The sequence below is a fragment of the Chiroxiphia lanceolata genome, chromosome 3 (genome assembly GCF_009829145.1).
Source record: "Chiroxiphia lanceolata isolate bChiLan1 chromosome 3, bChiLan1.pri, whole genome shotgun sequence".
NCBI lineage: Eukaryota > Metazoa > Chordata > Aves > Passeriformes > Pipridae > Chiroxiphia > Chiroxiphia lanceolata.
The window spans coordinates 10,382,244-10,407,290 of NC_045639.1; the positions used below are offsets into that span (position 1 = coordinate 10,382,244).

Here is a 25,047-nt window from a genome sequence, read left to right on the forward strand (position 1 = left end):
CAGCCACTTTGCATTGCTTCCCGGAGATGCTTCGTAGGGAGATGCTTCATTAAGGATCCGGTGTGGCCCTGACCTGCCCTTTTTTGTTGTTGTTGCCAATTATGATGGTGCTGATAAAAGGACATGTTGATATGTTTCCAAACAGTCTCGTGGTTTGCATTCCTGAAATTGCTGCAGCATTCTTATTTATTTATTTAATTGGAGGGGTGGGGGGCTTGATAACAGGAAGGGGGGATGTTTTTGTAGTTTACTGTAGCTGTTTGGAAGGTACGAGGTCACGTGCAATTGTAGCACTGTAGTGTTGAGTATATTAACTAGTGCTTTCTCTCTCTGTCTTGTCTTCTAGTCCTGCAGTCTTCACTTCATCTACTGTGCGAGGAATGGTGATTCTGTGAGAGAACTGCCTTTTGATTACCTGTCTCCTGCTGTTGCTTGCTGCTCCTGGCCAGTGATGAGCCATTCAGCTGGACTGGGATTTACCGTGAAGAAGGGAGACGCAGAATATGAATTGTAGACATCCTATCACATTCCTCACATACTGTTTTTACTGTATCTGTATATAAACCTGCTAGTATCAAGCACACACACTCTCTTAAACCTACATTGGTATTCACAGACTTGCTATTGTGTAAGAGGACTGGTATTTTTCCCCACTATGGCTTCAGTTTGGAAAAGGCTGCAGCGTGTTGGGAAACATGCATCCAAGTTCCAGTTTGTGGCCTCTTACCAGGAATTGATGGTCGAGTGCACCAAAAAATGGTAAGAAGTGTCTCATGTTGCTGCACAAATGATGGAGTAAGATGCTGGCAGTGAAATAGGAAGGATGTGGCTCATTTTGTATTGTTTGGTGTGTGTGCACTGCTCTTGCATCCCCTTGCCTTCTCTTGCCTGCCCACTGCAGAGGCAGCTGAGTGGGGTGCTTGTCTTTCTCAGTGAGTGCTTGCTTTGCTGTGTGGTTGTCCTGGACCTGCTGGGTTTGTTCTGTATTCTGAGTTTTTAGGCTGGCATTGTTTTTACCTTGCAGAGGAGGGTGCATTTTATTAGCTTGGCATCTGTGACATATGTGACTTAGTGGTGTGGTTTTGATTGTTGGTTTTGTTGTTTGGTTTTGGTTTTTGGGTTTTCTTTAAGTATTTCCCATGAGCTGTTTTCCAACTGCCAACTCAACTCATCATCATGAGTGTTATCTACTGACACTGTTGTTACCTGACTGAGGCATTTGAGATCAGTCCTGGAGGTGGTGGTGGTGGGATATCTGGGGTGGATGCCAGTTTTGATTTTTGACTTTCTTACCTGAAGAGGTCATGTTTCTCCTTCTCTTACTTGTTCCTTTCCATCTTTTAACGGGAAGAGGCAAGAGACAGGTCCTTGGGAATTGCCTTAAGGTATCTGTTTAGTCAGACAAGAATTTTGTGCAGTGGTGGTCCAGTTGGATGGCTTTATAGCCAACTAGACAGCAGTTAATGGTTAATGTTGTGGGTCTGGCAGCTCTTTCCTTTGCAAAATGAGCTTAAATAAATCTGCTAGGGAAGACTAGAAGCAGCTTTTAAATAGTCAGGGAAAGATCTCCATGATACAACTGCTGTTTTATATGTTTGGAATATTGATGTTACTGACATAATTCCTCACATTAGTGTGAGCCTGTAGTGTCAGGGGATGCAGAAAATACTTTCCAGACCTCATGGACTGAGATGTTCAAATTGCCTTGTAATAAACTGCAGCCTCCTTTCTAATACTTGGCCTTTATTCTTGTTGGCAAGTTTGGCACTTGCATTGGCTGCTTTCACTGGTTATGAGTAATTGCCTCTACAAATTTAAATTCTATCTCCTGGAGTAGGAAATCTCTGTCAAATATGCTGGAGGGCTGCTCAGTGCTCTGTCTTAAAGAAACACTGTCAGTTTAAACATGCCTAAAATGTTCTGAAATATTATTAAGAAGCAGAATTGTTTTGGAAGTTGACCTTGCTTTCACAGAGTAAACTACAAATAAAAGCACTGTAGAAGTTGAAAGAGGCTGTTGTGATTATCTTGTGGGATCTACTGTCCTAAAGAGGCCAGAGAGTTTTCCACAGTAATTTTGGTTTATCAGATATATTTCAGCAGTTGGGTTTATTACTTTTGATGTTCACTTTGCATTAACAAGCCTGCTTTAGTTTCATTTTCACTTTGATTCACTCGTTGCTTGAGAATTTGCAGAATGCTTCAGCACTAAAATATGAATCTTGCAGGGGAATGTTCACATTGGAATTGCAGCTAAGTGTCACTTCATACACAGAAGTTCTCTTATGAAGGATCTTATTATTTTAGTAACAGCTTATTGGTTAATCGTAACTGAGAGTGCCCACCTAGCAAAATACCTGTGTGTGAAGCAGTGGAACAGCCTTTCAAAGACTCAGATATGCAACTAATTTTTAAAAACTAGGTCATCTTTCTGAACTTTCATTTTGTGTTCTTGAATATAATAATAGGCAATATCAGTGCTTGTGTTGGTTCTGATAAAGCAACAGTATGGTGGCGAAATGTGGATGAATTCTAGGAAAAATAACAATGGGGAAAAACATCACTCACACAGTCCTTTGATTGTGGGCTTTTTGATTCTGCTTCCTCTTATTTGGAAAACCTTAACAAAAGTGTTCCTTAAGCATGCAAGCTAAAATACGATATTTCTGCCCTAATTCAAGCTTCTATATGAAACAAAGGGGTAAATATTTATTTATTTTTACAGCCTTCATCTAAATCTTTCCTTACCTTTGGAGAAGGTACAGTTTATATACATTTTTTGTGCATGCTGACCGGATCACTGCTTCATCTGTTTCTAAGTCTTGTCTCTGAGTTTGGCCCATATAAGAACAAAACAGAAGAAATGAACTCCATATGCTGTTCTTGCTGAAAGTATTCAATACATATTAAGTGTCAGTGCTGTAGTCTGTAGTTTGTTTGATTGAAATGTAGTAAGCAGTAAGTTATTTTAATGTACTGGCATTTTAACAATGCAGTGTTTCTGGAGGAAAAGAATGCTCCATTCATATTTTAAAATAAATGACAATGCAGCCATAAACACACTAGCACTGAAAAGTGTCTGTGAGCAAGGATTGTGCATGACCAAAACAGGCTGTGTGCCTCTTTGTGAACTGCTGTCTTCTGTTAGGTCTACATTTGTCTGACTCTTCAGAGAAGGACTTGTGCGTTAGGATGTTTTTGTACTGATCGTTTATGGTTTGCAATGTCGAGTGTGTTTCTGGTTGGCTTTAATACTCTTTGTCTCCTCTGGACTTGTATTGATTTGAGTTTGTTGTTTGGTTTTTGGTGTTTGTTTTTTTTTTTAACTTAGTGTTTAAAATAGCTCCTGCCCTTTTTTCTGGAGTTACCCTGGCTGTGTGGAAAGTTGCTACCACTCTGGTGTTGCTGCTTCACTCTTTTAAAGAATTCTCTCTAGGTACAGCAGCGTTTGTCCAGATTAGGCTAAAACCTCCTTTTCTTGCTTTTTCTACTTTCTACAATTTGTGATTCTTGTCCCTACTAATGATTAGAGACAGCCACTCTCAAATGATGGTTTTTCATTGGTGATGTGTTTGGGGGGAGACAGGTTGTGATGGAGTGTCCACTGTTGTCACCGTTCCTTATTTTTCAGATAATTAACAGGACTGAGTCATTTCTGTGGCATTTTGGCAGCTCTCACTGACCCAGACCTAATTACTGTGGCTGCTCAGTACCTCTGAAAAATTGAACACTTGGTTTATTTAGAGCCTTTCATTAAAATAAATAAACAAACAAGTGTAGTCTTGGTCTTTAATATGGATTAGTGACTTCTGCTACGGTGAAATCAAAACACTTTGCATTAATCATATAAGCACTTGATTTTTTCTTTTTTTTTTTTTTTTTTTTAAAAGATGCTTACTTGGAAGTGCTGGAGTGTGTCATCCTCCATTTACCCTTGGAATAAGCCAGGGCAGCTCAGGATTTTCTACCCAGCCTCTCCAGTGAGCTGCAGTCCTGGCCTGAAAGGACTATATGTTGATAGGAAAGAGTTAATTTAGTGCTAATCCTCAGTGCAGAGTCATTGAATGAAACCAGAAATCAGTCTCATTCATTTTGCTTAGGCTGCTACAAAAAAAGCTGTATTTATTGCTCTGTGCTGTCAGAGCAGACTAGTTTTGTGTAGGATAGAATCTGGGCATCACTGGCAGGTGTAATGCTGTGACTTGTGCAGGGGACCCAGTTCAGTTCCTGAACACTGGCGTCAGGTGCTGTTTTGAGATGCCTTTGGGTTTACTGTCAGTCCCAGCTGCCAGTTTGGAGAAGCCCAGGTCTCCTGTTGACCCTGTGTCAAACCTGCCAGCCTGGCAAGTGTCTCTTGTGTACCCTGGGGCTCCCCAGCTGCTGGAGGCCTCTGTTCAGGCAACTGAGTCAAGGCTTGTCTGAGATACAGGCTCAGCAGAGGAGGCTCCCAGGAGGAAAGTTGTCCTTTGGACCAGAGATCAGTTCTAGTACTTGGACCTGAAGCTCTGATAGCAGTTTTATAGAGCTGCTGAAACATCTAATGCTGAACACATGAGCTCTCCAGGGTGGCGTTTGTGTTTCCTTATTGTTGTGTGATATCTCGCAAGTCAAGGACTCAATAGAGGCTTCAGATGTAATATCAACTGGTTTCCACAGAGAATGGCTTAATTTACAGACCTAAGGTTGCCAACTTCCTAATGTGTCATTGTCCTTTAGATGCTTTTATGAGCAAGAAAGCTGCTCACCTGAACCTGGGTGCTAACTGCTTATAAAGGCTGGAAAAGACTAAACATAAAGAGCCTTTTCTACAGGATTTGTATTCAGGGGTTGCTTGATAGATAAAATATGTTCTTTCTGTACAATGTTTGTAATGTTTGTCATCTACATGAACTGCTTTGCTTTTAAATCCTGCTTAAAACAGTGAGCCATGGTGTTCTAAAAGGGTTAAACTGTTCTTATGTTTAAAAACCTTAACTGAAGAAGGTTTTGCATCCGTGAGCCAAGTTACCTATTTTCATATCGATTAGGTATGGTCTGAAGTAGGTTCTGTATTTTCAAATATACATCTTTTTCCCTTGGAAATGAAGTAAGGCTTAATCTTTTTTTTTCCAACAGGCTTTAGCCATCTGTTTTTCTCTTCTATTGTAGTTTCATAACTGGATGCTGCAGGAATCCTAAGATTTGGCATGCACTGTGCATGGAAGAGAAATGAGCTTTCTGAGATTCCACGGTTCACACTGATCTGCTTGCCTTCTGCTTTCCAGCAAACTCATCAGTGCTGAAGGCCACCAAAAGAACTGGAGTTAACTGGTTGCTGTGGAAATCCTTGATTTCCTGTAGAGTCAGGCTGTCACATTGCTCAGTTAATTTCCTTGCTTTGTATAGTTGTTAGAGGGATTCTGTGAGTACCTAAGAGCTTTTAATTATAAAGGGTCATCATATTGAATCTCTTTGAGTCAGTTTTGCCATGAACCATGCTTTTTTTCATCATGTGCTTGCTGTGCAATTTTTGGTTGTATTGGAGTGTTAGTTATATAGGTGTACTCTAACACTTATAGCTTGTGCAAGGAAGGCACCATGCAATTTCTTCTGCATTTTAGCTTCTGTTCTCCTCTCAATGAAATGATACTCTGTCCTTATACTTTTGAGATCTGATGCCACACCAGATAAACCCCATTTGCAAATATGCTTTAGCATTTTCCAGTTTTGACTGAGGACTGTTTGAGGACTTAAATTGTGTCTCAAACGTACTCTTTCCAAATAATCACTACCAGCTGCCTTACAACTGTCTTGTCCCTTTCTTTCTGCAGTCAATTAAAACAGTCTTACTGTCAACACGCAAAAGCAGTTCTCCTCTGTCACCTTGCATCTCTCTTCTTTGTATCCAAAAAAAAATCTGTGATTGCAGAAACATAGATTTGCTCCTTTGGACTCTCTGCCTGACTTCTGTCAGGAGGTTGTCTACCAATCCTGACTCTTTTAACACCAGCTGCTTTCCTTCCCTACCATACCAAGCTTGCCTCCTAGCCCTTTTTACAGCCTTGGGTCTGTTCCATGGACCACAGGTTAGGAATTTCTTGTCAAAATTGTTGGCTGCATATTGGCAGCAAAGAGATTTCAATAGGAAATCTGTGAGTATATGTGAAATCTTTGTTGCTGATGACTTTTTAGGTCGTCAGTGCTGCATGCTTACACCCATTTTGTATTTGCAACAACTTTTTGAGGGTATTTGTAACTCTGTGTCCAATTCCTAAAAGACAGAAACAGGCACAAAGTTTAGTGTCTGTAAGGTAGAAAGATTTGTGTTTGGTTTAAATACTGGTTCTGAATTTTATTTTTCTCTGAGAGACAGAATTCTCTTCAGCGATTCCTTGGCATTGTTTACTGCCCTAGCAGTAACAAAAATAATTATCAAGAGCAGAAAATGTTAGATTATATCCAGATGTATTGTAGTGTATTTTATTCATTCAAGGAGACATCTTTAACTGACCACTAAGTTATGTTCTAACACAGCTTTATTTTTTGAGAGAGAAACTGTGTAACTTCCTCACAGAGCTTTTCAAACAAATAAAACCTTGCCCTGTTCCTGCAGGCTCTGTGGTGCACACATGCACTGAAGTGCATACTGTTCGTTTGAACCCAGTGGACTTGATCTGAAATAAAGAATGTTTTTTGGGTTTTTTTGCAGGATTGGATCCTTGTGAATACTGTTTTCAGCGCTTTGTGTTATGAGGTTAAATAAAATGAAATATTATGACATTGTGTAGACCTCATCTGAGCTGAGTCTTCAGTCTCTTAGACTGCTCAGGCTGTATAGTGCCAGTCTGCTGCTTCAATTAGTTTTTAATTGGTTGGAGAGAGCTGAAGTCCCTTTCACAGTTTAGTGTGAATAAGTAGAGGAGGAGGAAGCTGGTAAGGTTGACTAAATCTGAGGAAACTCTTCTTATAAAACAAACCCTTCAGTTACGGTAGTAAAAACATTCTGCTTGGGTGGCTTTCTGAGAATATGGGGGCGGGGGTGTGTGTGTGTGTTTATTTACTTCTAAAAGCTTTCCCAGTTTACTCTGAGGAGAGTGTGTGAAGTGTGTGTTTGTTTCCCTTGCCCCTCTCTCTCCTTTCACTCCTTGGGGTAGAAGCTGGCCCTGGCAGGCTCTTTGATACGTTGTAGGACGCTCCTGAGCCACCCTCTGTGCAAAGTCTGTCTCGTGTGTCCTCAAGTGGACTCTGAAACACAGGAACTGTGCAGCTGAACTTTTGTTCCTTATTTTAAGATATGCACGTAGCAGTGGGGTAAATAAAGCCAACCTTGTTTTCTTCCTCTTCCTCATTTGAAAAATGTATTTCTGCAGCATTCAGTTTCTGTAAGTGCACCAGAGCCTCTCATCTGGGAAGCTGTGTGTTTTGACAGTGGAGGTATAGGGTAGCTGTGGCTTTTGGCACCTGGGAAGGCATTGCAGGGACTTGGGAACTGTGGGTTAAGCATGAGCTAAAATTAGCAGAACCATAACTAACATTGCTGTTGTCTAAGGCTCTGACTCCTGAGGTTTTCTGGCTTCAGGAGTGAAGCAAGATGTCACTGTCCCTAAGTAGTAGTTGTCTTGTGCCCGAAGCAGAGGTAGGGCAGCAGTAGGGCTGTGTGGTGTGTGAGTATTAACAACCATCACCTTCAGCTCCGATTTGTGAGGTGAGTGTGAGCTGCAGCAGCTGAGGAGCCTGCACACCTCCCTTATGCTGCCTGATGCAGTGGGGAGGAAAATCTGCCTGAGCGGTGAGATGAGCCACAGCTGCAGGCAAGAGCATCTTAAAATGCTTCAGCTAAATCACTCAGATCCTTAGTCAGTGCCCTGTGCTGTCACTGTAGGGCTTTAAAATGCACAAGCTTTTGAGATGAATCAGAAGTGCATGCCCTTCTGAACTGTAGTTTCTAGCTGCCTGCAAACCTGTGAAAATGAGCAGTGCAGAAGTAATTCTTGTTTGCCTGTTGAGGTTTCTCTTTGTAGTGGAGAGTCATTATTGGGGGTTCTTTTTGTTTTATTATTATTTAAGGAGGCTTTCTTGAGTATTATACCAAAGCTATGGCCAGGCTCTCCAGCTGCCTAAATGTCTGCAGCTGCTGAACTGCAATCTCTGTGGCTCTGTGTATTTATTTTAGAATAAACTGGGTTTGGGTTTTATTTCATGTGCACACTTGGTCTCCTGCAGTCATTTTGTGGGCTTTGTTTTGGGTGAGCTGCTGTATCAGCTTAACAGCACACCAGCAGATCTGACCTTTCTTTTCTGATGGATGTGTTTTGAAAAATTATTTTGGTGCTGACCAAACATCACAAGGGCAAAACAATCTCTAGTTCCAAGAACAACTGAATTAAAGCAATACGGGGTATTTTAAGACTCTGTCATGTCACATGAGTTTTGGCTCCCATGTTACCATGGTCCATATTGCTCATTTCCTTTGTGCCACCTCTCTGCAAGCACCAGTCACCCTTCGTGCTCACTGCCTTCTTGTTCTTTGCCCAGGAAGGAATGTTTGCTTCCTTGCAGCTGTTTGACGGGCCAGAGTTGTCTGGGGCTGCCTGATGGGTGGCATTGGCTGTTGTGGTGGGAGATGTGTGTTCTGATGGGCGTGCAGCTTTCCTGGGAGCATATATTCATCTCCACCTGTTGGGACAAGCCCCACCAGCTTTTGCGTAGGCCAGGCAGACAAAAGGCATTCCCTAAGTCAGCTCTGGGCTTTGCATCAGATATGTTGCTGCATGATGCCCTGAGACGATAATTGTCCTGACCTTTCTTTAGGGCTAAGACTAATGCTAATACAGTGATGCCTTGTGTTTTTACATCCAGCGTCATAAACTGACTTTCCCCTCCCAGCTGCACTTGGGAAGAGTATTTGCATGGCCAGTAGTGTCAATATCAAAAGCTATATTAAACAAAGTAATTGGAGAATCTGCATCCTTAAATGCAGGTTGGCAGCACACTGTACACTACTGCTTCCTCAGCTTTCAGTGGCTGCTCATTAAGTAAACTCTGAATTCCTTTGTTTATGTCAGTACATAGGGAGAGATTTAAAAGAACAGAAAAGGAGCTGTCAAAACTTTTTTCCAGCAAACATCTAATTCAGATCTGTAAATTTCCAAACCAATCTGTTGCTGATTTATCTGTGGTTGATTAGCAGAGGACTTAACCTTGACTGCTCCTGGTGACACCTGACATAATTATAGCTGTAGAGTCACAGCTCTGGCCATGCTGGCAGCTGGGCAAGTTCTGTTTGACTGTTTTTTTCTAGTTGTACCTGTCTTTTATCACGTTGTGGTTTGTCTCTTCCTGTAGGTAATTTGAGCAATAGTTGTATAAAGCTGTGAAAAATTTCAAGAGAACAAGGTTTTTGAACTCCTCTTTTCTCTTCAAGAGCAGATCTTAACTGGATAGAGTACTTGGAATAAGTGTCTCTCGAGTGAGTGAATTCCCCTCGCATTCCTTTATCTTTGACATGTAAGAAAATTTTAAGAATGAGAAAGTCCCAACCCATTTTTCACCACTTCCTCTCATACCACAAAAATCGAAAGAATTTATACCAATGTTATTTGGTTTTGAGGCATATTTGGGATGGCTTCTGTTTACTGTTAATACTTTTTTAAAGACACTTTTTAAAAATACCTAGAACAATGGAGTTTCCATTCTTCTTTTTGGGCTTTTTGCATGTAGGAAAGGAATTATAAGTTGTAAGCTGTGCTTTTATTTTTTTTTCCTTTCTTTATTTTCTTGCTAAAATTGTTTACTTTACTCTGTTTAGATGGCTACTCTGAGCTCCAATGTCTACATGTCCTTTCAGGATACCAAAACATAGACAATCTTGAAACAGTAAAGGAATTATTTCCCATAGATTCCTTTTTTCTTATAGTAAATGGGATTTGATTTTTAAAATTTTGAACTGAAAGATCACAAAGAGTAATCTTTACACCCTGAATTCTCATAGTCACTGATGTAATCAAGGGAATTTTTGATAGAGGATTGAGAAGGCATGTAGTCACCCACACTGCTATAATGGTAAACATCTAGTGCTTGAGAGATGATACCTCCTTTGATCCGTAACTGTAAGACTGTCCAGTTGACTGGGGTAAAAAAAAAAGGGAACTACTCTTCTTTCCTGCTCCCACACTTCCCTTCTGTCTTTTCTGGGGGGAAATGCTGTGCCAGCTGAAAGCTAGCAGCTGCGACCAGAGAGTCCTGGAATACAGAGAGCTTGGCAAAGCATGGGATGAAGGCACTGCCCCTGACACATCATCTGCTACCTGTGGAGCTGTGACAGCCCACTGTGCCACACTGCCTTGTCAAATCTGCCTTAGTTCCACACCAACACTGCTGTCACTTCCCTAGTGAGCCGGGACATCCCTTTTCTCTGGGCATACAACACTGCTGTGGTTGATGGGTCTGTGTTGTCAGTGGTTGTGACAAGTTAGCCTGCTTTGGTTTTTTTTTTTTTGAACCTTAGGCCTCTCCCTTACTTTTAGCTTTGCTTCATAGGGGAAAAGCTCTTTTGTGATGTTAAAACATGCCTGAATTTTCTGTCTGGCCAGAAAATCCCGTGTTGCATTGGGAAGTTTCAGCAGACAATTTCAACCAAAGTTTGTGGAGTGGGAACCTCCAGCTATTGTTTCCATGGGTTTTGTGACAAAGGACCTCTGGATAGAAGAGTGGAGTCTTGGTCAGACCCCACGGCTGCGAGCAAAAAGCCAGTGACTTCACCCTTTATAGACACTGGAGAACCTGCAAGGGTGAGAGCTGCTGGCAGCCCAACCTCTCTCCCTCTGCCTGGAACTCTGGGTTTGTGTCAGTTTGTGCTTCCACGTGGCCATTTGTACCAGTGTATTTTTGGAGCAGGGAGCTGCTAGATACATTTCTGTGTTTCTCTGCTCCCCATCTGTTCCTGCAGCCACCTCCTGCTCTAGCTGCCTCGGGAAAAGGTCTATTGCAAGGGGCCATAAAAACGGGCATTACCTGTGTTTTCAGTTTGAGTTACCCCATCCTGGTGCTTGGTGTTGATCTTACCCATCACTTCAATATTGTTGGTAGTGTGGCTAATCCTGTGGTATCACAGCATATGGCAGTGCAGTCCCTTGTCTCCTTTCCTATTGCTGCACTGGGAAACAGGAATATGGACATTTTTGCCTATAGATTCAGTCTTGTTGTCTGGAGTGACCCTAATAAAGCATTTACAGTGTGCAAAGTCTGCTTCCTCCTGGGGAAAATAATGCTGACTTCAGTAAATTAATTTATTTCAAACAAACTTGTTCTTAGGGAACTAGATCATGTGCTGTAAGGGGAAAGAATGATACTACTTCTTTTAGCAACAGCTGTTAAAAGGAGGATGCTTACTTGATTTGCAATTAATGATAAAGTCAACAAACTATAATTTAAAAAAAGAAAATAATCTTGAGCTACTCTTGACTACAGTAAGACTGCAATTTATCCTGATTTGTTTGTGCTCACCTCATTGTGAGAACTGTTAGTATCTCTTATGGCTGACAAAACCCCATTAAGACCTAGAGAAGCAGAAACTTGTTACCCTCACAGAATGAGTTGTCCTGCCCTCCTCTTCCTCCTGTGCTGTGCCGTAGGTGGGCTTAGAGAAGGCTTGGTAGGGCTTCTCCTAAGGGGTTGGTTTCTTCTTTGCTGCCATAGGAAGCCTTCTGAAATGGTCAGCCTTGCAGGCTTTTCATGGAGGCTTGCAGGCTTGTCTTGTTTTCAGCATTGCTCAGAGATGAGCAGGATGGGCAGTGAGGTGAGCTGAGCTGATGGAGAAGCAGGGGGAGTGGGGGAGATGAGGAGCAGAACACGAGGCTCTTCTCCCTGTTTGCCTGTCTTCAAGTCCGTCTGCACAGGGTGTACAAGGCAGATCCTGCTGGGTTTGGAGATACAAAAACAGTGACTGAAATATGAGCAACCAGCGTGTGAAGCAAAAATAATTATTTCAGGGAACAGCCGCAGATCCTTCTCGTGTTTCTACCGACATCATCTCTTTGATTCGCATGGAGTTTATTGCTGGGATCTCAATTTCTTATACTGGCCATCTCTTACAGCAAAGAAGTTAAGGTGGGGAGTTGATTCTGGAAGTCGGTAACATGTGACAGCGAAGTCACGTCACAGTGTGTCACCTGTGCATAATATGTACAGATATATAGTTCAGCATGTGTATATAAAATCAATGTATGTTGTTGAACCATCTCAAGAGGGTGGAAAGCCTGGATGCTGATGGTGAATAGCAGAAGGGGTGGCTGCTGCCAGTAAGGGACAAATCTTGTCCATCCTTGGTTACTCTGGGAGATTCCCAGGTGTACTGTGCTGCACATGGGCTGAGCAGGGCCAGAAGTCTCACTCTCCTTACAACCTCAAGCCATCACGCTGGTAAATTAAGTAACTTTGAATAGTGAAGTATTTTATGCTACTGAAATGCTTAACATTGTAGTGAGCTCCAGGCCTTTGTTCTTCTGTTGAATACAATCCCCATAATCAGCTGTATTCAGATTTTGTGTTTTGTTCAGGCAGATGTTTGCTGACCCAGGCCATGTAAAAATTCTTATGACAAAGTGTGCCCACTTTAAAATGGGAACTTACTGTGTCACGAGCTTTCAGACTTGATTTTGCTGAACAAGCAATATGCACATGTGTTCACTTGAACCTTGTCTATATGTAGCAGCTCCACTGTCTTACTGTGCCTTTGCAATCATACAGCACCTATTCTTCCTTTATAGGCAGAAGACAACCATACAGAAGTATGTTAACGAGAGACATTTTTATGGAAATAGCTGCACAGCCAGCAGCTATTAAGCACTTCTGTAGCAAAATAAAGTGATTTATATTTCTGATTGTACCAGAGCAACTATTGCAGTTCGGAGTAGCTTCCCTAACTGAAGAAAACTTGTCACAAAAACTGTTCTGAGCAAGCCTTGAATTATGAAAAATATTGTTGTACCCCTGCTTTTTTTAAGGGAGGAGTAATCCATCATTACTCACATCTCCAAGTCTGAACCTTCAACCCAGCAGAGCAGGTCATAGGGCAGGACAGGTGCTCAGCCAGCACTGATGGGAATAGAACAGAACTAAGGCTTTGCCAAACACAGATATTTGTGTTTCACTTTCATAATTGATAATAATCAGTTCTTTCAGAAACTGTTTTGAAAGAGAGGTTCCATCTTCTCTTGGTGAATGCTAATTAGGATTTCACCTCTTTTTGAGTGAGTGTGACAGAAACAATCATACAGTGAAAGAAGAAATCTAAATTTAAAGTGTTCCAGGGATTCTTTTTGTGCTGAATGAAAACAAATTTCGTTATTTAAATATTTCTGCCTTTTAGAGACAAGTAGGAAAAGTTTGGCTATTGATATTGTATGATATTAAAAAATTCTGAATATTCTTTTATAACATTTTGTAAGGCCGCTTTGTAAATAAAACTGCAATATGTGTCTAGCCTTCCCCAGGGCAGTTTGACTCAGTTCAAATTGATGTGATGATGACCTCTCTCTCTCTCTGTTTGAACCTGGGAAGTTGATTTTTTACATGTGTACTGTGGGAGCTTAATTTTTTTCTATCCCAGTGCAAGTTCCCAGTCACAGCAAAGAAGTTTCACACAGTGCTCTCTCTCTTGCTACCCAGATGTAGCCAGAAGCTGCAGAGTGTTTTTTTGAGAATACTGAAACTAGGAGAGCTTCCAAAGCTATACAGGCTTTCAGTTACTGAAAGTTATTTCGTAATAGAAGTTATTTTTGTTTCTTATATAAATAATTATATGTCAGTCTGTTTAGCACCTTCTTTTGTTCAGAGCAGACTTGATAAATTCTGTACATTTTTTTTTATGTAGGTATTTTTGACTTGGAGGGTGAAATAAAGTCTTTGCTTCTCAATCTAGTAGAGAGTGTGGTCTAGTGGTAGAAACAGCAAAAGTAAAAAAATCCTGGTCTTGCACTAGGCTTCCTTTCAGCTTTCCCTTGTAACTGTGCAGACAAGTCATCTTTCCAATCACTCCCTAGTTCGTGTGCACAAATCACCTTACATCAACTCTTCTACATTTTAGGTTCACAATTACTTATAAGCAGGATTTATATCTCCTATTAAGGGCCAGGTGGTATCAGCTCTTTGTTCTGTGGTAATGGTGTAAAACTGCAAAATGATGCTTTGCTGTGAAGAAATAGTGCTAACAATTTCTCTGTGCAAAAACTCTGCAGCCACACAGCTCCATTATAAATGTAGTCTTACAAGACTGTTTTGTGATAGAGAAATATGATCCCCATTCTATGTCTCTGAAATAGAGAGAAATTGTGCAGAAGGTGCAAGAAACCCTCTCTGTACTGATAGGAATTATATGAGCGCACATTTGTGAAAGCAAGATGCTGCCTGAGGAAGAAGCTGCAAGTTATACTTCACGAACTTAGAAAGTGGCCCCTTCCTTTTTCTTTTTCCAATATGAATCATGTTAATAACGAGGTCTTTTACGAGTGTGTTTGATCATAGGGGTTCAGGGTGGAAACTGTTTCAGAGCACAGTACTGAGGTAGAGCACGACCAGTGGAGCAGAGTATGTGGGGAAAATGGGACAGGAATTCTGGAGGGGAGGTGACCACTTAATCACTGATTGACAGTTGCTGATGCAGGAGTTGAAGGAAGGTTTTTGTTGTGAGGAGGGTTTTTTGTTTATTTTCTATTTGCTTCCCTCTGAGTGATGTGTAATTAAGAGTATGTGTAATGGGTAAATGTCAGTGGGGAAGGAAGTAATTTGTGCTAGGCTCTGAGTACATCCTTTCAGGAGTGATGTTTCTAAAACATTTTATCCAGTGGTGGTGATATTAGAAAATGACCATAAGAACCAAACTCCTCTTCAGCAGAGGTGATGAATGCCCACAGCATGTAATTACACTTGAAAGCCTACATGTTGATTACTGGAGTGCAAAAGGTTCAGAGGACCCACACTGTTTGTGTCAGATTCGCTTGCAAATGGTTGTTACAGTCTGTAAACCCAAGTACTTTAAAAGAGGTGTTTATGTAGCACTAAACTAAGGAAGAGAACTTGTTAAACTCTGAAGACTTTTGGGAATAAAACTGATAGAACGGAGTTCAGTTACAACTCCAACAAAGCTATGGCTGCATAGTAGCATGTAGCCTTATCATTACTGCAATATAATCAGAACTGTTGGAATATTCTGCTTAAGCTTGTTGACTTCAATATATACATCCACTGTCTGGATTAGAATTGCTGATCTTCCCCTCCCACACACCCCTTATATTGCTGTAGAATTTATTCTGTAATTTATTTTCTGCTTGGAATTTGCATGATAGCTTTTTCTTTCATATCACATCCATAAAATCAGTCCCAAAATCTAATGCTTGTGGAAGAGAGAATGTGAATATAGGGGGAGAGGGGGGGAGTGACATTTTATTTCTTACCCTTAAAAAAATGCCAAGAAATCTATGGAGTGTGTTTGTTGCTATTATTTTACTTGTTTTTTGCTCCAGCATATCTGTTCTGTGACTCAGTATAGGAACAGATAAGGTAATACATGAGACATTTGAAATATTTATGAGGCTAAACTGCCAGAACTACTCTGAGTTTGGTCAGACAGACTATATTCTTGTCTCTTTAGTCTCTTGAGGGAAACAAACCTCCATCACCTGTTTCAGAATTGCCAGTCAGTCGTGGCTGATTCTTGAAGACCAGGATTGTACAGAAATCCAGTGCTTCAAAAGCAGAAGAAAAATGTAGGTACTTGTTCTATGTCTGACGCTGTTAACAATGTGATGAAAGTGGCCACGTGTCATCTTTATCTTGCTGATTTTTTTTTCCTCTTGATCATTTGGACCTTTTTTCCTCCTTTTGGGTGTTCCAGCTGTAAGGGCCCAGGGCACCTGTGATCTCTGTCCATGTCCTAGAAGAGGCAAGAGGGCTAAAGGAGCATATGGCTGAGGAGGAGAGGGGAGCCTGCAGTCGTCATCAAATCCTGGGATTATCTGGGTGTTGGAGAGGTTCATTTATGTGAGGTAAAGTGGGAAATGGTGTGACCTCACCTTGAATATTGTGGCAGTTTTGGTCACCGCAATATAAGAAATATATAAATCTCTTAGAGAGCGTCCAAAGGAGGGCAGTGGAGATGGTGAAGGGCCTTGAGGGGAAGCCATGTGAGGAGCAGCTGAGGTCACTTGGTCTGTTCAGCCTGGAGAAGAGGAGGCTGAGGGGAGACCTCATTGCAGTTACAACTTCCTCCTGAGGGGAAGAGGAGGGGCAGGCTCTGCCACCTTCTACCCTCCTGTTGCTGAGGGACAGGCCTCTCTCAGCAAGCAGAGAGGTCTGGTGGGCCGCACACCTTTGTGTGCTTGCCTCGGGGACAGCTGGTGACAAGTGCCTGCAGGTGCTGCTGGGGACGGGCCACACGTGTCAGACATGGCTCGGACACTTCGGATTTACTGTGTGTCCTGATGGAAAGGTCTCGCAGCTCAGAGCCTGGATGTGGCAGAGGCAGAGCACTTGTAGGAGCTGTTGTGCTACTGCACGTGAGCGGAAACACATCAGGTTCTGGCATCCTCAGCTGGCACAAGGAATCCCACCCTGCCTGTTTTGGGGAGTTTAAAGGTTTCATTGCATCTTTTCAGCGATGTGAGCTGATGTTACAAAAGCCAAATGTCTGACTCTGGTTTACACTTGGACTTCATAAGTTTCTCCAGAACACTTATTTTCATTGGCTTTGAAGTTTGAGGGTTTCGATGGCCCAAAACATCTTTCCACATGAACTGCATTGAAATTAATGGGTAAATTCACACCTCGTATGGTACTATATTGCTTGTCTGTCTGCAGAACAAACACAAACCATATATAGATTAAAACTGACTACTAGCTGAGAAGCCAGAGCAGTGGGAAATAAGACTCCAAACTTGCCTGCAATGAAAGGGGCTAAAAGCTTTAACCTAACAGGCCTCCTGTCTACCTTTGTCAGCGTCAGGTCCAGCTGGGAGCTGCAGAGCCAAGGGCAGCAGTTGTGATTCCTTGTCCAGTGGCTTTGGGGAAGAAAAGTGACTGAGGAGGTGTTGGTACTGCACAGGATAATGTGTGAAGCAGCAAGAGCTCCCTGTGCCAGCGCTCATCTGTCAAAGCTGAAGAGACAAGGTTGAATTAACAGATCAAGCTGAGATAAGTGTTCTGTGTAAGGTCTTGTCTATGCTCAGAAAGTGGAAAAGTTAAGGAGAGCTGACTTAAAGCATGTAGTGCATAAATAAAGCCTTGCTGAATGCACTCAATTCAAGAGATCTGCTCATCACTGTGGTAGCCTGGTGATCTTAATTTTCCTGAGTGTTCTTCTGTGGGCCTTCCTGTCTTTTTGAGGCACTGGTACTGCTGGAGTGGGGCCGTGCACACACGTGTGCAGTGCTGGCCCTGCCAAGGCTGATGTTCCATCTGAGTGCTTCAGAAGGAAATATGTCAAAATTTTGCAGGCTTCAACTTTTGAGCCTTGTTTGTTTTAAAGATGAAAAGTGCATTTTGTATAAAGTATGCTGAAATATGTGGAAAATCTTATTTTGCAGAATCCAAGGAGTTTGTGCACCCACGCATCTCTATTGTCCATGTTGATGATTCTGCACATAACTGTTTTTCCCTCTCAGTGCCCTGTGTGAACTCTGCACAGCTAAAATTGATTCCCATTCCCTTGATGGTTAGTTTACAGAGTGGATTTTATTCATTTGGCTTCTTTGACCTTAACTAGGCAAACGTATTAAAATTCTGATTTAAAATGGAATAATTTACAACAACTTATCATAATTTCATTCACCATAATGCCCTTCTAAAAGCTTGAAATTAAAATTTTTCCTCCTGTTTATCCTCATTTAATACCAGATCCTGCAGCACTTAATTTGGTGGGAGGTTTGTGCCTTTCACTGTAAGGACACTGTTCTTCACTTGGCACAACAAGGTATTGCAGTAAGTTTGAGAGGCTTTGTCTTTTACTTTGAGTGGTTGGCTCTCACTTTGCAAGATTAAAAGTGTATTTTGCTCCAGGAACCAACCTAGCCTCCCTTTTTATTCACCTTTCGGCTTCCAAGGAGAGCTGCTTTACACACCAGACACATTTGTGTTTACAGATAAAAAATTTTTGAATTAGAGTAAGATTGAAGTCTAGGGTGAGACAAAAATGCTTAATCTTTTAAGCTGTGTGCGCTACGGGATAGAGAGGCTCTGTCTCTTTGTCCCTTTGCCTCTTTTAATGGTACAAGACTGGAATCCAGCCTACAAGACATCAAATCTACACAACAAAAAATCTGGAAAGAATCCAGGTATGTCTCCTGTGGCTGAAGATGTTCCTTTACAACTGCTCTGTGGTAAGATCCTTCAGCTATGTAAGGCAGCTGAAACATTATCGGGCATTTCACTATAGCATGGAAAAACTGTGGGTTCTGCCTGTTTTAAGCTGATGTAAAATACCAACCATGACAACACAGAAAAAAGGGAGAGGGCAACACAGTAGCTAAGGTAATGACCAGGTTTCCTGTCCAGTTACAAAATTGTTTGATGAGTAGGAAAATGCCTCCACTTAAGACTTTGAAGGCGTTGATACTTGTATCTATGTGTCTTCATTGGGAATGTAAGCAAGGAAGGGACAGTGTTCATTTTTAATAGTTTATGTCTCAACAATCCTGGGTATATAAAGGACCTTGAGAAGTGTCCTCCTGTGGATTGTTAGTAACCAGCTGTAAGCTTTTTGAAGGAGAGCAGGTACAGCTTGGTGTGCTGACAAAAATGTGAGGGACTACTTCTCTGTTTCTTCTGTATGGATGCTGAGACGAAGAGCTGCCCTAACTCTGAGGGGTCTGTTTGTGGGAGTGTCTGACTTGAGTGAAAGATATTTAGATTATTTAGAAAAATAAAAACCACAAACAGAAAAACCTGACTGGCTGAAAGATATGATTTCTTTTTGTGTTTTCAACATCAGCACAAATTTAGCTCTACTGTATGCACTGTATGTTTGCTTTTTTAACTGAAAACCATGCTTGAAACAATCATATTAAATATGCTGTTAATTTCCAGCCTAGGTCATCTTGAAATAATTAGTTACAATCTAGTTCAGATTGCTGCCAGGCATCTTAAAAACAGCAGTTACTGGCAAAATCTGTCTGGGTCCTTAGTTGGTGGTGTTCTTAGGGGGTTTTTTGACCTTGAAATAGAAACGTTTCATCAATTGTGTCTGCAAATTATGAAGCTTGGTATTTTCAAAATACTCTCTAGTTTTTAGAAGCTGTAAGATTTTTTTTTTTTTTTACATTTTGAAGTAGAAATAGAGGTCTTTCAGTTAGGAATATTATTTTTTTTGGTTTTGTTTACCCTGTCAAGCCCCTAATATTGGCAGGAGGTTTTGTGTAGTCTCTTGAGTATTCATGACTTAACATACATTTTTTTCATATCCAATACTTGCTGCTGGATATGAGCCATGGGTGTTACTTTGAGGGCATTATTTAAAAGGCTCAGTCAGTTTTAACTTCCTATGAATAATAAAAATTTTTAGACTTTGGGTGTACAATTCTAGGGGAAAAACTGTTGACCTATAAATAGAAATAATTGATGTTGGTTTTGAGATTAACTTCTGTAATCAGAAGTGGTATTTTCCCTTTCAGGAGGTAGCTTAGACACAGTGTAACAACTTAAACAGCTTGAGCAGGAAGAGGAGGAGTCATTCTAATTTTGCAGTCTTTGGAACAGTTATTTAGCTTTAAATACAGATCAAATAATTACACTTCTTATGGCCATGCCTCCATCTTAAACCAGGTCTTGAAAGGCCACTAACTTGAAATGGGGCATCTCGTGGAAAATGATCATGGCAGTTTCCAGTTCCCTGGAAACCATATAAAAAATTTTTGTGTATCTGGTAATGTTTTCATTAACACGCAAAAATTAATATCTTTAATGTTGACAAACATCTACATATAGCTTACTGCTGCTAAATTTATCACATTGGCTTATTCTCAATATTTACATTTTGATGGTGTCATTAAGCTTGGAGAGGATGAGGTCTGTGGGGGCTTTGGGGTTTTTTGTTTCGCTTAGTGTGCAGGTGTGTGACTTTGGTTGGGTGCAAGTTTGAATGCGAGGTTCTTGTGTTTCTCTGTGGTGTTTTGGGGCTGTGGCTGCTTCAGAGATTTCCAGTAGCTGGTGCTTTATTGCATTTGGTAAAATTTTCTGGTTTGGGGCTTCTGAAGGGTGGCAGAAAGGTGTGTTGCTTCCACCGGTGTCCCAGCTACTGAGAAGTATTCCTCCCAGTAACAGACTCACCTAGAGCAGGTGATTCATAATCCTGTGGCTGGTCACACAGACAAGGTGGTGCCAGAGTCAGAGCAGAGAAAGCAGTTCAAGATCTCATATTTGAACACCTTCCTTCCCCAAAAATGAGTTCATACTTCTTGATACCGTGTCTGTTATGGCTGTGGTTGAGAACACCTGACAATATTTGCAAAGTCTGGTCTCCTGGGCAGAGATGGGAAAAGAACTGGCATAGCATTCCATGGTTTCACTAGCCACTCCCCCCTCCTTTTTTTTTTTCTGTGTGATATTAATTTGCAAAAGCAAAAGGAGGCTGCTGACAGATGAGGAACCTTTAATTAGACACCTCACTGTGCATGAACCTGGAGTGCTCATGTCTCAGAATAAATATGGATTAACTTAGGGCTCAGTAAAGTCATCATTTGGAAAACTAAATAAGAGTTTGTATCATACCAGCTCTTCCACACTGCTCCTGTGGTGTGGACACAGCACACCACAGATCTGCTTCTTAGCTTGTGATGTACCACGCAGTGTTAGGCTACAGTCGTCTTCGGAGTGTAACTCCAGAGTTTGCACTGTCTTTGTAGCTCCAAGCGCATATTCAAGCTTTTCAAATTTACAGAGAGGCAGACTGCTGTGTGTCCTACCTACAAAAAATAAACAAATGCTGTCAGCCTTTTTTTCTAGATTGTATAACCATCTCAGTTCCATAACCTGAGCACCTGAGGTGGTGATGTGAACCTTCTCTTCTAGACAAACCCTGCAAGCCAGTACTGTTCCACCCATGCTGCCCACTCAGAAGCTTTTAGTATGTTCACAATTTCTATGTGTCTTCAAATGGTAGAAGCTGCTTTGTGTAATCTAAAATATGGTCTTAAGTAATAAAAGAGAAAAAAACCCTGGTGCTGTTGGTTTGGAAGGGAGCTTTAAAAGACATATGGTGCCAGATTCTTTTACTCCTGCCTGTGCTGAACTGTAATCTTCTCTGGGATGTGTCCACATATTGCAAGGAGAGGAGGAGAATGGAGGCATTAGTGCTTTGTAGCTTCTGGAAGTTGCTGTGTATAAGTCCTACTGTAGACATTGGATTTTCTGTGGAACAGAAGCAAAAGCCCTTGTTCGTATGTGTGAGTGTCAAACTTGCCCAGGCAGTAAGAGCAGCAAAGATCATCCTCCTCTTTAATTGCTCATGGTAGGCTATGCAGAATTTCTCAAATATATTTTAGACAAATTGGAGGAGGAAGTTTCTGTTGTGAATAGTTTAGTTTCCTAAAACTGTGGTTCTGGTGGAAGATACACCCTTTTCTGCTCTGCAGGAACTGCAGAAAAAGAATTTTTTTTCTCTACTGTTTCCAGACTGAAAACCAGAAAACCCTTCTGTTCGAATGCTATTTGAAAAAGAAATAAAGTATGCAAAAGGGAATAGGGTTCTATTAAAGCCAACAATGGTGTGCCAGAAAGTCTCTTGCATATTTTTTAGTACAAAAAGATATTATTTAATGTGGGCATTTGTTTTTGATGGCTTGAAACTATGTTTCAGGCAGCGTTTGTCAGTCAAAGAGTTTTAGTTTTGTTATGTTTTTTACACTTTTTATCATGAGAATAAATCTAACATTTATACTCGTAGTGCTTCAAAATATGAAGAAATAACACAATAGGGCATCCTCAGTAACTCACATACATTGTTGTACAGAGATGTTATTTTTGGTCTATAGGTAGAAGTATGAGTAGGTCATGGAACATGACTAAAATCAAAGGGAGGGTTGATGCTGCTCAGTGTCCACCTTAAAATTTTCTGCATGCTTGTATAGTCAGTGAGGACAGGAGATGGAATTTGAATTCAAAATGCCTGGCTCAAGTTTGCTAAAACTGTTTTTTGATGATTCTTGTTACTAGTCTGTTTAATTGCCTTACACCTCAGCGAACATGGTGATCCCTTGTTTCCTCTAAGGAAGTGCAGGATGGGTGCACAGGGGTCTGCCTTGGGCACTTGGGTTTCACAGCACGTAGATGGCCTGGCACTTCACCTTCTCAAACCAGCTCTCAAATGCACTGTTATGTATGAGGTGAAAAAGTGGGTTTTTTCCTCACTATTTTGTGTTTACTCACGTGGCAGCTGTCAGGTCCCAGTTCTGCAGGGAAGAGGATCAGAGCAGTGAGTTCAGCGGGTTCACCGCGGGTCAGGCCCCGACGGACTGTGCGGGTGGGGTTTTTTTTAAAAAAAACCATTGATTTGTTGTTGTGAAAATGTAGAAGACTAAATATCCTGACAAAAGAACATAAAAAGGAAAATCGAGCATCTGAGAAAGATCTGGCTCGTGGGAGCTTCCTGTGAACCTTCCACTGTAAAGTGATTTTAAAAAAAGAATATGCTCCACTCTTTTCATTCAGGGTTTGTCTGAATGGCCCCATTAGCCTGTGCTCCTTCCTGCCAGTCCATCCGAGTCCCCTGAACTTGCTTGACTGGGGAGGTTGGTATCACAAGCAAGCTTTCCTTAAGCAACTCTTGGGGGTTTTGGTATCATTTGTTATGGAGTATTGGGTGGTGTGTCTAACCTGTGGTGTGGTAAGGTGGTTGTGTAGTGTAAATCTGTGGACTAAGCACTGCTGGAGTAAAGGTCTGCCTGAGGGGAGTGTCTGTGATTATAAGAGAATGAGATAAGAAATCCACTTGACCCTTCTTGTGCAGTACTCTTAACTCCTCCTTGGGAGAAGCAGGGCTAAATTGGACCAGGAAAAGAAAGCTTCCACATGGAGGGCAGCTGGATGTGACATCAAATTCAGGGACTAGTCAAGGCATCCTTATGTAACTGCCAAAAGGACATTAAAGAACACAATTTATGAAGACTAGTGTCAGTTTGTGTATTCTGCAGTATAACATTCTGTTGCAAAAAGCTTTAAGAAAAGATTTTGCTAGGTAGGTTCTGTAGAGGTTGTTTTGCTCAAGATTCTTTGCTGCAATAACTCCTTGAAAAATTAAGTCAAATCTGTCCTTGTCGCTTGTTCTGAATAATGGATGAACTTGGGCTTTGTTTAATTCAGCTCATTCTGGAAACTTCATTTGTGTTTGGTTTAAGAAAATCAAGTAATCAGCAGTACATACGACACATTCCACTCTGTCTTGCAAAGAGATGCTGTGCAGATTCAGTAGGTCTGATTGCACTTGTAAAATAGGTCATAGTGTCTTGTCTTTTCCCTATTATATTTAAACCAAGCAAAGGCAAACTAGAGCTTCTTTTGAAAAACAAAACAATCTAGAGATGTAAGTCTTGTAGAGGCCAGTTTGTTTAGCTGCAGATGTATTAAAAAAAGCCTAAAATCCATCTCACAGGAAAAATTTTGGTCTTTCTACAGCTTGTGTCATCTTGAAAAAACCTGTAGAGACCTCTGGTGGGAAGAAATGAAGGCGGAATTTTCTGTGTTAGAAAGTGAAGATGCAGAAGTGGACAGACGGTGTCCTCTTACTTTCCCTGTTTTAATGATTCCTCTTTTGAAATTTCTCAGCTTTGCTAAGACTACTGGGTGGTTTCAATGATGGAAGAACAAACTTTGCCTTATTTTAGGGGCTTGATGAGTGTTCCACAATGAGTTGGACTGGGAGACTGCTGTTTTGATTCAGGTAGTCTGACATGGTAATGGCTGTGAGATGGTTCAGAAGTCTGTGCACAGGCCTTACCCAGGAGTCCTGAGCTTCTACCGTGGAAGTTAAGGTGAGGTGGGGAAGAAAACCCCAAACCCTTCCTGAAATGCAAAACTTCATCTCATAACTTCATCTTACAGTTGTCTCAGAAGGGTTTTATCTGCACTGCGTTTGATTTTCTCAATAATGTCTCTGGCTCTTGCAGTCAGTGCTGTACCTTCACTCTGCAAGAGGGCTCATTTGGCAAGTGCATCAATCCATGACATCATTCCAACAGTGTCTCCAGGCCTGGTTAAAGCATCTGCAGCACTTGACTGCACTCTCTGCAGTTGTTGGCAGCTGTGAAATTTCATTGATTGTGACCAACAGGAAATTCTGAAGGAAAAAAAAGCTTAGTACAAGGCTCAGGAAAGGCTTTGGCTAATGGTAATACATAGTGTAGGTCCCAGTGCAGAAGACTACACTGCAAAGAGTGCTTTTCAAAGTAATTATCTGTAAAATGAGGAAAAGTAAATTAATGGTGGTGCAGAACCAACCACATTTATTTTTAAGAGACCATTAGAGAGCCTTGGTAGCATTTCAGCGGTCGTGTGGGAAGCTGTGTGCTGGTGGGGTGGGAGGGTTGGTTCCTAATGAAAATCTTGCCTGGTGTGCACAGTGCAGAAGGGACAAAAGGTTATTAAAAAAAAATCTTATCAGAAGTACTTTGACATTAGTCCTCAAGTAATTATTTTTATCCTTCAATAGGTGCATCTGCATGCTATTGTGCTAACACTGCTGCCTCTCTTATTAATTATACTCTTTTAAGCTTGCTTCACAGGAGTAATCTAGCAGCCTGTACAAATTAATGCAGTTCGAATCAAACATAGTAAGTATAAAACAAGCTCAGCTGAAAAGAAAAAAAAAAAAAAAAGGCAAAAAAAAGGAGGGGGGAAGGCAAAACCCAACATTTGGACAATTCAATGCCAAAACAAACATTCAGGCTGTAGCTGTGGGGTACATACAAAAAAGGTATCTTTCACCTTACAGGCATTTAAAGGTTATTGAAAGTTTAAATACCTTGTTACAAAAAATACTGTTACCTGTTTTCTCACCTTTCAACAAAAGGTCATTGGTCTTGCCAT

The 25,047-nt window shown here is 41.2% G+C and overlaps 1 protein-coding gene across 1 annotated transcript in view; it reads left to right on the forward strand.

The window, feature by feature from the left end:
- Window positions 1–25,047, forward strand: part of EHBP1 (EH domain binding protein 1) — a 213,194-nt gene that overhangs the window by 637 nt on the left and 187,510 nt on the right. Inside the window, 1 exon segment of the mRNA XM_032681211.1 lies at window positions 347–759. Coding sequence (XP_032537102.1) covers window positions 656–759 — 104 coding nt within the window. The 5' untranslated portion in view covers window positions 347–655.